Source organism: Schistocerca nitens, chromosome 2, assembly GCF_023898315.1.
Source record: "Schistocerca nitens isolate TAMUIC-IGC-003100 chromosome 2, iqSchNite1.1, whole genome shotgun sequence".
Lineage (NCBI taxonomy): Eukaryota > Metazoa > Arthropoda > Insecta > Orthoptera > Acrididae > Schistocerca > Schistocerca nitens.
This window is the reverse complement of record NC_064615.1, coordinates 632,819,055-632,831,491: the sequence shown is the minus strand read 5'-3', so window position 1 is coordinate 632,831,491 and position 12,437 is coordinate 632,819,055. Positions and strand designations below refer to the sequence as shown.

Genomic DNA, 12,437 nt, shown 5'->3' with positions numbered 1-12,437 from the left:
TATTCCTCATTTCTTTGTCAGTTGTACTACCAACTTTAAGGTTGCTTGTGAAGTGACCTCGCAGTGATATGTTTCAGTGGCAAGGGTATAGGACCAATTACATATCTTCAACAATCCCACTCTGCTGTCTCTTGTGGTCAACCTGGCTCTTTCAATGTGTATTGTCAGCTGCCCATTATTGCATATTTCCTCTGTTAACATATTTAGATTTTAATTGTTGTTTCATTCATAAGGAAGTTCCTTAAAGAAAGGCATGCTGCAGTAGAACCATGTGACATCTTCTGTGATCCCACTGCTTAGTGTGGTGTATAAATGACTCAGAATATGGATGGAATTTGATTGATTGAAAAATGTGAATAACACTAAACTAACTTATTCCACAGGCACTTACAGCTTGTACGGAGCTACTATGTGGATTTTAAACAAAAGGTCCTTTCACTGTAGGCTCCTCGCATTGCAGGCTTGGTCCCTTACTCTCTATGTGACATTGCTGTGCCCTTTCAACAACAGTTTTTCACACATTTGCAAAACTGTCGTGATTGTTGGACACAGTTTGTCAGTACATCTTTGTGCATACAGTCACCTGCTTTCATTGTGCTCTGTCTGCATTGTCCATCAAGATGATGTCATGTGACGAGGGTCTCCTGTTGGGTAGACCGCTCGCGTGGTGCAAGTCTTTCGATTTGACACCACTTTGGTGACTTGCGCATCAATGGGGATGAAATGATGATGATTAGGACAACACAACACCCAGTCCCTGAGCGGAGAAAATCTCCGACCCAGCCGGGAATCGAACCCGGACCCTTAGGATTGACAGTCTGTCGTGCTGACCACTCAGCTACCGTGGGCAGACTCTCCATCAAGAAATACCGTATCTCTCTTATCGTGGTTGTAAAAGACATTTCCCACCCCTAACAACCTCGCAACAGATAAAACACAAAACTCTCTTTGCCTTGTATACCACTGTCCCTGCAGTTAAATCTCATTTTTCCTGAAATACAAGGCTCTCTTCACCTTTTATATCAGTGTCCCTGCAGTTAAACGTCCTTTTTCCTCCTCTTTTGATGCATTGTATTCCCTTATTTGGATACGAAACCACAAACTCCTGCATACAACAGCCGTCAGTTAGTTGTTAATGTTATAACTGGTGTAATCTATTTATTTATTTGTCCAAGAATCATTTTAGTACATTATTTGTACATGCGATATAGGACAGTGGTAAACCTTGTTAATTTACAATGCAGTAGTCATTTTGATTACATTGTTGACATAATCAAAATGCATAATAATGTAGGTTGGTGTACTACATTGCTTCTACATGTGATAACAGCGGTTATTAAGAGAGATGACATGATAAGCACAATGTAAACTATATTATGAATTGACAATTAGTAAAATTTGGTGAATGAGGTTTACTTATTACGATGTTCCATAAATTCAGACAATGAAAAGTAGCAGTTATCAAGCAAGAACTGTTCTAACTTTATTTTAAATGCATTTAATGTTGATATGCATTTTAGTTAAGAAGGCAAATGGTTATATAACATAGCTCCAGTATGATACACTCATCTTGTACATAAGTTCGTATTTACTGTGTTCATGTGTAGGTTCATCTTCTGCCTAGTTTCATATGTGTGTATTTCATAGTTGTGTTTGAAGATATTTTCCTTTTTTAAGATGCTTCCTTTTGTGAAAATTAGAATTTCGTTGAACTGCTTACTGGATTTCAGTGAGTGAATGAAACACAGTTGAATCCATCCCTTCCAAATCTAAGGTGCTAACAGCAGGAATTGCACAGTTTCATTTCAGAAAAATTAAATTAATATTCATATCTATCTAATATTACTGTTTCAAGAGACTATGCATAATAGTTGCAGTCCACCTGTTTGTTAGCTTCACATAGTATGTTCCAGATATGACACAGTGACTGTTTTGTTTTTGAAACGTTTGAGGACTAGTTTGATGCAGTTTTCCATGCTCGTCTATCCTGTGCACGCCTCTTCACCTCTGAATAATTACTGCAGTGTTTGTGCACTTGAACCTGCTTACTGTATTAATATTTTGTCTCCCTTTACAAAACTCTTGCTCCGTTAAAGATAATATTCTTAGAGTTCCCGGTGTGGTTGGTTTCCTCTGTAAATGTGGTAGCATTTACATAGGTCAAACCATTCACACTGTCACTGAGCTTTGTGCAGAGCATTCATGACATATCAGAGAAAGGGAACTTGAGAAGTTGGCTGTGGCTAGATATTGTGTAGAAAAGGGGCATAAAATATTTTTGGAAAAATGAGAGTATTGGTTCAAACACCATCATATTGGGATTCTGTTATCAAGGAAGTTATCAAAATTAGGATAAACAGCAACAATTTTAACGTAGGCCAGGGTACCCACTTAGTAGGGCATGGAGAGGGGCTTCAGCCATTGAGCAAAAGCAAAGATATAGGCTTGACGCATGTAGGGACATGGTTAGCAGTAGCTTCAAACATGTCGCTGGCCGTTCACACCGTGTGACATCACTTGGTCCCATGGTGGACAGAGCCACATGGAGCTGCCCACATTGCCTTCTGTGCATATGCCACTCCAGCCCTCTCTGGAAGGTTTCAGACATCGCCGTTATATCTACATAAGCAGAACACCATGCCAGCGCCAGCCCTCATTGATTTCAACTCATTATGTCGTTGGTGAAGATAGATCTCAAAAGTTCAAGTGTTTTATTTGAAATGGTGCGGCTTGAAAATCGAGAAAATTTTATTGACGTGGAATAGTTTTTCATGGCTGAATCTTCTGATGATCTCCATAATTCTGAGTGATAGTGTGTTAGTTAGTTAGTGATATGTTCCATTGATCAATTTCACACTAACTGTTATGATGTGGAACGTTTCAAGTGAAAAAAAATCACATATGAATAAAGGTTTTTTGAACTTAAAATTTTTATTGCCTACCACATTCCCTTAAATGGCACAAAATGAATATCTTATACCTGTAGATTTATTTATTCCTGTTCAAGAATTCATGTATGGTATAGAAGGACTTGTCAAGGAGATATGATTTCAGTTTATTTTTGAAACTATTACTGCCGTCTATCAGACATTTTATTTAGTCTTGTAATTTATCGAAAAGTTTTACAGTAGCATATTTTACTCCTTTCTGTGCTAAAGATAGGTTAAGTAGAGGATAGCGTAAGTCTTTCTTTCTTCTGGTATTACAATCATAAATGTCACTTTTTTTTAAACTGGTCTATGTTGTTGAGAACAAATTTCATTACAGAGTAAATGTGCTGTGGGGCTGTTGTAAGAATTCCTAACCTTTTAAACAGATGCTTACAAAATGTGCGACTATGAGCTCCACACATTATTCTAACCACTTTCTTTTGAGCAATGAATACTTTTTGCGTAAGTATTGAGTTACCCCAAAATATTATTCTGTATGACATCAGAGAATGAAGGTACGCAAAGTTTGTTAGCTATTTCTATATCCTCAAAATTGGCAGTTATTCTAATTGCAAAAATTGCTGAACCCAATCACTTTAGGGGAACCAAAATATAAATTTTCTGATCAAGATTCTCATCTATATGAACACCCAAAAACTTAGTGTGCTCTACCCTGGTTACTAACCTCTGTTGATGTGTTATAATCATTGAAGGAAATGTGTTCCTTGCAGCAGAAAATTGGCTGTACTGTGTTTTTCAAAGTTCAGAGGTAGGCTATTCACAGAAAATCGATTAATAATTTTTCCAAAGACATTATTTGTATCATATCTATTGGAGTTTCTTTCACTGGATTAATAATGATGCTAGTATCATCAACAAACAGCATCAGTTTAGCTTCTTGTTTCATATGAGAAGGGAGGTCATTCATATATAACAAGAACAGAAGGAAACCCGTGATCGAACCCTGTGGAACACCTAATGTAACTTCACTCCAGTTAGATGAAGTGGCAAACTTCCTTAAATCACTTAAACCATGTAAAGAAACATCTTGCTTCCTGTTCTGTGGATATGATGTAAACCACTCATCTGCTGTTCCATTTAAACCATAGAATTGTAATTTTCTGTAACATAATGTCATGGCTCACACAGTTAAATGCTTTGCATAAGTCACAGAAAATTCCTATTGGTGACATTTTACTATTTAAAGACTCTGTTATGTGGGCAGTGAAATTGTATATCTCAGTGGAACAGGATTTTTGAAATCCGATCTGTGATTTACTAAGTAAATCATTACTGTTGAAGATAGCTCTTGAGTACATTACTTTCTTGATGATTTTTGAAAATGCTGTAAGCAAGGATTCTGGCCAGTAATTATTGACATCTGTGGTGTCCCCTTTTTTGTAGAGAGGCTTGACAATGGCATATTTTAACCTGTCTGGGCAAATACCTTGAGTTAGTGATACATTCTACTCATCATCATCATCATCATCATTTAAGACTGATTATGCCTTTCAGTGTTCAGTCTGGAGCATAGCCCCCCTTATACAGTTCCTCCATGATCCCCTATTCAGTGCTAACATTGGTGCCTCTTCTAATGTTAAACCTATTACTTCAAAATCATTCTTAACTGAATCCAGGTACCTTCTCCTCGGTCTGCCCCGACTCCTCCTACCCTCTACTGCTGAATCCATGAGTCTCTTGGGTAACCTTGCTTCTCCCATGCGCGTAACATGACCCCACCATCTAAGCCTGTTCGCCCTGACTGCTACATCTATAGAGTTAATTCCCAGTTTTTCTTTGATTTCCTCATTGTGGACACCCTCCTGCCATTGTTCCCATCTACTAGTACCTGCAATCATCCTAGCTATTTTCATATCCGTAACCTCAACCTTGTTGATAATGTAACCTGAATCCACCCAGCTTTCGCTCCCATACAACAAAGTTGGTCGAAAGATTGAACGGTGCACAGATAACTTAGTCTTGGTACTGACTTCCTTCTTGCAGAAGAGAGTAGATCGTAGCTGAGCACTCACTGCATTAGCTTTGCTACACCTCGCTTCCAGTTCTTTCACTATGTTGCCATCCTGTGAGAATATGCATCCTAAGTACTTGAAACCGTCCACCTGTTCTAACTTTGTTCCTCCTATTTGGCACTCAGTCCGTTTATATTTCTTTCCCACTGACATTACTTTCGTTTTGGAGATGCTAATCTTCATACCATAGTCCTTACATTTCTGATCTGGCTCTGAAATATTACTTTGCAAACTTTCAATCGAATCTGCCATCACAACTAAGTCATCCGCATATACGAGACTGCTTATTTTGTGTTCACATATCTTAATCTCACCCAGCCAGTCTATTGTTTTCAACATATGATCCATAAATAATATGAACAACAGTGGAGACAGGTTGCAGCCTTGTCTTACCCCTGAAACTACTCTGAACCATGAACTCAATTTACCGTCAACTCTAACTGTTGCCTGACTATCCATGTAAAGACCTTTAATTGCTTGCAAAAGTTTGCCTCCTATTCCATAATCTTGTAGAACAGACAATAACTTCCTCGTAGGAACCCGGTCATATGCCTTTTCTAGATCTATAAAGCATAGATACGATTCCCTGTTCCACTCATAACACTTTTCCATTATTTGCCGTAAGCTAAAGATCTGGTCCTGACAACCTCTAAGAGGCCTAAACCCACACTGATTTTCATCCAATTGGTCCTCAACTAATACTCGTACTTTCCTTTCAACAATACCTGAGAAGATTTTACCCACAACGCTGATTAAAGAGATACCTCTGTAGTTGTTACAATCTTTTCTGTTTCCATGTTTAAAGATTGGTGTGATTATTGCTTTCGTCCAGTCTGATGGAACCTGTCCCGACTCCCAGGCCATTTCAATTATCCTGTGTAGCCATTTAAGACCTGACATTCCACTGTATTTGATGAGTTCTGACTTAATTTCATCCACCCCAGCTGCTTTATTGCACTGCAATCTATTGACCATTTTTTCCACTTCCTCAAATGTGATCCTATTTCCATCCTCATTCCTATCCCATTCTACCTCGAAATCTGAAACATTACTGATCGCATTTTCACCTACATTGAGCAACTCTTCAAAATATTCCCTCCATCTGCCCAAGGCATCCACAGGATTCACCAGCAGTTTTCCTGACCTGTCCAAGATACTTGTCATTTCCTTCTTACCTCCCTTTCGAAGATTGCTAATTACACTCCAGAATGGTTTTCCAGCAGCTTGACCCATAGTCTCCAACCTGTTTCCAAAGTCTTCCCACGATTTCTTCTTGGATGCTGCAATTATCTTTTTGGCTTTGTTTCTTTCTTCAACATAACTTTCTCTGTCTACCTGGGTTCTGGTATGTAGCCATTTTTGATACGCCTTCTTTTTCCTTTTACAGGCTGCCTTGACTGTGTCATTCCACCAAGCTGTTTGCTTCATCCTACTTTTACACACTACTGTTCCAAGACATTCTTTAGCCACTTCTAGTACTGTGTCCCTGTACCTTGTCCATTCCTTTTCCAATGACTGTAATTGACTACATTCAACTAACTGGTACCTTTCTGATATCGCTGTTATGTACTTGTGCCTGATTTCCTTATCCTGAAGTTTCTCCACTCTTATCCTCCTACATATGGACCTGACCTCCTGCACGTTCGGCCTCACAATCCCAATTTCACTGCAGATTAACTAATGATCAGTGTCATCAAAGAATCCCTTGAATACACGTGTGTCCCTCACAGCCTTCCTGAATTCCTGATCAGTTATTATATAGTCAATGACAGATCTGGTTCCCCTGCCTTCCCAAGTATACCGGTGAATGTTCTTATGTTTAAAAAAGGAGTTTGTGATTACTAAGCCCATACTGGCACAGAAATCCAAGAGTTGTTTCCCGTTCCTGTTGGCCTCCATATCCTCTCCAAATTTACCCATAACCTTTTCATACCCTTCTGTTCGATTTCCAATCCTGGCGTTAAAATCACCCATGAGCAGAACACTGTCCTTGTCCTTTACTCTAACAACTACATCACTGAGTGCCTCATAAAAACTATCCATCTTATGTTGATCTGTCCCTTCACAATGCAAATATACTGACACAATCCTAATTTTCTTGCTAGACACTGTCAAATCTATCCACATCAGTCGTTCGTTTACATACCTTATTGCAACTACGCTGGGTTCCATTTCTTTCCTGATGTAAAGCCCTACACCCCATTGTACTATTCCTGCTTTGACTCCTGACAGGTAGACCTTGTATTCTCCCACTTCCTCTTCTTTCTCACCCCTTACCCGAATGTCACTAACAGCTAAAACGTCCAGCCCCATCTTACTTGCAGCCTCTGCCAGCTCTACCTTCTTCCCAGAGTAGCCCCCATTGATATTAATAGCTCCCCATCTCATTACCACTTGTTTGCCAAGTCGTATCTTAGGAGTCCCTGGTTAGTCAGTTAGAGGTGGGACTCCGTCACCTCCAAAGGTCCGAGACATTTTGCTCTGGTTGTTGCCAGCATCATATTTAAAGTACCAGGGAAGCAGGTTGCTAGCCTTACTTGCCACATTCTACTGTGAATGAAAATTTCTAGTTCTTCATAAAGATTGAGTTTGTGGCCTCTGTTTATTTTCTGACGTGTTACTAGATTGTCCTTTATGTTATCAAAGGAAAATCCTGTGTCCTGAATGTGTGTAGCTATGGCACATTTATTGGGTGTGTTGTATTTGAATGCATTAATGTGTACTTTGAATCTAGTTCAGAAGCTTTGTCCAGTCTGACCTACATATAGTACGAGGCATTGAATGCATTTTATCTTGTATACACAGGAGTTGGAGAATTTATCTTTACTGATTTTTGAATTGTATAGCAGTCTATTACCAGATTTATTGTTGGTTGAGAAAACAACTCTACATTATATGATGTCAATACATTAGCAATTTTTTGTGAAACAGTACCAAAGTAGGTAAGACACACTGTCCTGTTATCTGTCTGCTTTTGTTCTTATTTATGTTTCCATCTATTTCTTTCTTAACTTCCTATGAGTGTAGATTGAAAACCATTTGCAGCTGCTATCCGTCTTATCACCTCAGTTTCATTTTGGAGCATTTCTTTGCTTAATGGCATTTTGTGTGCTCTGTGCAACATGGGTCAATAAGTTGCTAGTTTGTTTTTGTGTGTGTGTGTGTGTGTGTGTGTGTGTGTGTGTGCAGGTGGCATGAAGAAGCATGGATATTTACATTTGTAGTTGTGGATTTTCTGTAAATACTAAGCATGTGTTCACTGTTTTTTCTTGTGATGGTGAGATCCTACAAGCTTATTGAGTTCCGATTTTCATATTCACACGTGAACTGAATGTTCTTGTGTGTGCTGTTGAATCCTTGAATTACGGCCTCAACACTTGTTTGTTTTCCCTCTCTCTTATTAGTAATATTTCATCCGCATATCTTTTGTAAAAGTTAATGTCTTGTATACATGGGCTCTTGCTATTGAATAATTTTTGCTCAGAGTGGTTAATGAATATGTTAACTATGATCCCCACTATCACCATTTAAAATTTATAATCATATTATGCTAATAAGTGGCTGTTATACATTTCTGTAGCAAAATGAAACCACAACAAACAACTGTCAGCATCCAACTAGCAAAAATGTAACATATTATCATTGTTCCATCTGAAGATGAGAGTGTAAACTATTGAAACACATCGTAGTATGAAATAAAAAAAGTGACTTACACAGACAATTGTTTTATTTGTACTTTTATTTTCATATAAATATTCGCAGTTCCATATAAAAGTGCAACATGGATGACATAAGATTACACTTCAGAGAACTACATAACTATGATCCACCAAAAAAAGAATTTAATTTTGATAACATGATCGAAATACAACCAGACTTGAAGCCACCAACAATAGAGGAAATCAGAGAAATCATGAAACAACTTAAAAATAACAAAAACTAAGGAAAAGTCAACCACTCACCTACAGTCAGTTGGGGCAACTTCTTACCAGTCAGGGTATCTTTGTACCACTTACTACTTTTGTTTCAAATGGCTGCTGCTCCACGTACTTGCATTATTATGGAATAAAAGTAACAGTTTTATTACCATTGTGGTGTCCAATTAATATTTCAGTTGTCTTTGCACCATATGACAAGCTGTCGGGATTGTGAATAGCCTTTAATTGCATTATTCTTTCAAGTATTCTGCAGTGCTCAGTGCTATTATATGCACTCTTCTTTGGTTTTGGATCTATAAATTGTAAACTTTGTATTAGCCAGTTGACTTTAGTAGATTTTTGAATGTTGTAATCTGATCTTTTTGAGACCTTTTGAAGTAAGTGTCCTGGCTTATATAAAATTTTCACTGTTATCATTTTTATTTGTGTTCCAGATATTCCAAGCTCATCATCTCCTTATAATTAACTCATCCTTATTGTCATTCCATAATTTCATTTTTTTAAGGAGGAATAGTTTCTGCTGCAGTCTGAATAATAATGTCAATAATTTCTTCTTGTAGTAAACATTTACGTGTTGTTTTAACCAAAAGCATTTTGAAATAATTTTGTCTAGGCAACTTGTGTGTATGAAGTATTTTGGGTTCGTGTTGTGCTTTTGCTTTATTGAATCTAACAATAGATAGTGATCTGAACCCAAACCAACATTCTTAGCTACTTTTACATTGAGTACTTCCATTGCAGATTGTCCACTTATAGCAACATGATCAAGTTGTTTCTCTCCACATATTGGATTTGGTGATACCCATGTGATTTGTTTTCTAGGATTTTTTGAATAATGTAGATTTTAGTGCTACATTATGCTGTCTGCACAGATGTACACATCTTTCTCCATTTGCATGGGTTGTTTTATGTGCAAGGAATTTTCTTACTAAGGGTCTGTGATGATGATCTTTGCCAATTTGTGCTTTACAGCCTCCAAGTGGCATTACCGTGGTTTTCAATAGAATATGATCTAGGTTGACACATTTGGTCAACAAATTTCTGCTTGCTCCTTCTCTTTTTTTTTCCCATTTTTTTGTTGCGTATGTACTAAAAATATTGTAAACTTTATTTGAAGATCTAAATGTTAGTGTGGAGAGACTCATTAATTCATTTAAATTCTGTTATTGAGTTTGGTATGTTTTGTTTGCAATTAAACCTGTTCCAAGTTGACGTACATTCTTCATAACTCTTTAGTACATGTAATTGAAATCTAACATATATATGTATTTTCTTGTTTGAAGGTACTGATGTCCATCAAGGTGAATCTCCTGGACAGAAAGCACCTTAATACCTTGCTGAATAAAGCAGAAGAAATCCTCAACAATGTGGATGACTGCAAAATGCTGTTGAAGTATGATGGGAAATTTTATATTCAAGAAGACATCAAAGATATACAACATGAAGAAGAAAGGACAAAACTGTTGCTTAAAAACATAATTCTCACATGGTGCTGTGATAAATAACTAAATTACATATCTTAGACTAGTATCCCACTATTTTAATGGTTCACGTAACTACAACTATAGCTTTTTTTTCTCTTTCATATCAATCATAGACAATGAAAACCCCATAACTCCATTTTCTTAAAATTTTACAGGAGAAGGAAAAACAGTTTCTTAAAAAATAAAATATAGTGATACAGATAAAGTGGCTACTTGTGTAACTATATTTTAGAACTGTAGCTATTGACAGATTATAGAAATCGGTGTACTTTCAAAGCTCTCATTGATAATGGAAATACTGGTTATCGAAATTAAGAGATTTTCACAGACAAATGGAGTTACGAGTTTTCATTGCCTACCATCAATATATAACACAGTTGAAAATGATTTTTTGTGGTTTAATAGTGTTGTATATCCCTCGGTGATACCACCATATTTGTTAAGAAGAAGAAAAAGCTGTCAACCACATGAATGATAATGTAAATATGGAACAAAGCTTGTAAAATATTGTATTATATTCATAAACAAGTATATGAAACAGTTATTTAATCATGTGACATTATTTGTTGAGTATCCAGATGTAAATATTCCACGAATCTAAGCAAAATAGCTATTGGCACAAATATGTGCTGCTTCAAATAAGTATGAAAACCAGTTATAACCAAATACAACCAGACAAAAAGAAGTCATACATACATAGAGAGAAATATTTGATCATGCGCTTTCAGAATGTATGTGCTTGTGTGGTAATCATCCTGAATACAAGCAGTGTCAATAGACTACCCACAGCATTACATTTAATGAATAATTGTTCCCCTCTTCAATCATGGAGACCCCTGTAAACAAGAAACATCATCATTATAATGACTTCACTAGGCTACATTTCATTATAACAAAGAAAGCAGAGCTATGTGAACACTGAACTCACATACTGAGTACTTTGTAAAATGTTTGCTTCTTCCTTTGACTAAAGATTAACCTTGCCTATTGTTCCATTTGGTATATATCTTTATGTGTACTTAATGCCATTTCACCATAGTTTTTTTTTTATTTGGTAGTAGTATTTTGTTATACCACCCAGAATATATAGATTTTTTTTCAAAATGAGATGTTTTAAGGTTCTAGGTTTGTTTTAAGGTTTGAAAGTACAAAACAAGCTTAGGTAAATTGTTTAAAATTTTAATATATCGAACTGTAGAATTATAATGATCACAAGTGGTCAACAGTAACATGTGATTTGTGAAGTGTACTTTAGAACTGACACAGCCAATCACATAACCAGGAAAACAAAGCTTTAGATTATAAAGTATGAAAGTCGTTTATTCCAACATGCTCTTCCTTAGGGTGTGTACATATTGTCATCTTCATTCCATGAATATTTCTTTGTTTGTAATAACTTTGGTGCTACATATCCCTCTGGCAGAGAGGTATGTAACTGTACATCTTCATAGTCGACAAATGATAGTAGCAGTAGTGAAACCATACAATAGTTTAGAGTTGAAAATAAAATGCTGGTGGAGGTTTACAGTATCTGTTTTGCATGTGACACATGGACAGTTGGACACTGCACGTCTACAGGGTTTGACAGTGATTGTACCATGACTATGAGTTGCAATGCCTGTATGTAATTTGTATCTTCCCTGTTTCGGCACCCCGTATTGGAGCAGCATGGTGCACAACTGAGTAAAAGCACATGTAATAACAATATAGCTTGACATTGTGCAAAATAAAAGAAATCAATTGAAATATCAAAGTCATCTGTTTCATGTCAGAATGTTATGTTTCCTGTATTGTACAGTACTGAACTGGAAGAAGTGATTGTGCATTGAGAGAGAGTAAACAAGGTCGGTCAAAGAAGAAATGCTTTGTATTCCTTTAGCAAAAATTAATATTTGTTAAAATACTTGGATTCGAGCATAAGCAAGAGTGCATCAGTGACAAAGTCCATCGTGTTTCTATCCACATGGTCTGAAGAGAATTTTGATTTCAATTGCAGATGTTCAGAGCTACCAAAGGTAATAAGCTCAAATCTTAATACTTATAACATTTGAA

At 36.8% G+C, this 12,437-nt stretch overlaps 1 protein-coding gene across 1 annotated transcript in view; it reads left to right on the top strand.

Moving 5' to 3' along the window:
- Nucleotides 1-12,138, top strand: part of LOC126236746 (nucleolar pre-ribosomal-associated protein 1) — a 171,466-nt gene extending 159,328 nt beyond the window's left edge. The window contains exon 20 of the mRNA XM_049946281.1: nucleotides 10,185-12,138. Within this exon, the coding sequence (XP_049802238.1) occupies nucleotides 10,185-10,406 (222 nt within the window). The 3' untranslated portion in view covers nucleotides 10,407-12,138. The remainder of the gene's footprint in view (nucleotides 1-10,184) is intronic.
- Nucleotides 12,139-12,437: the final 299 nt, after the last annotated feature.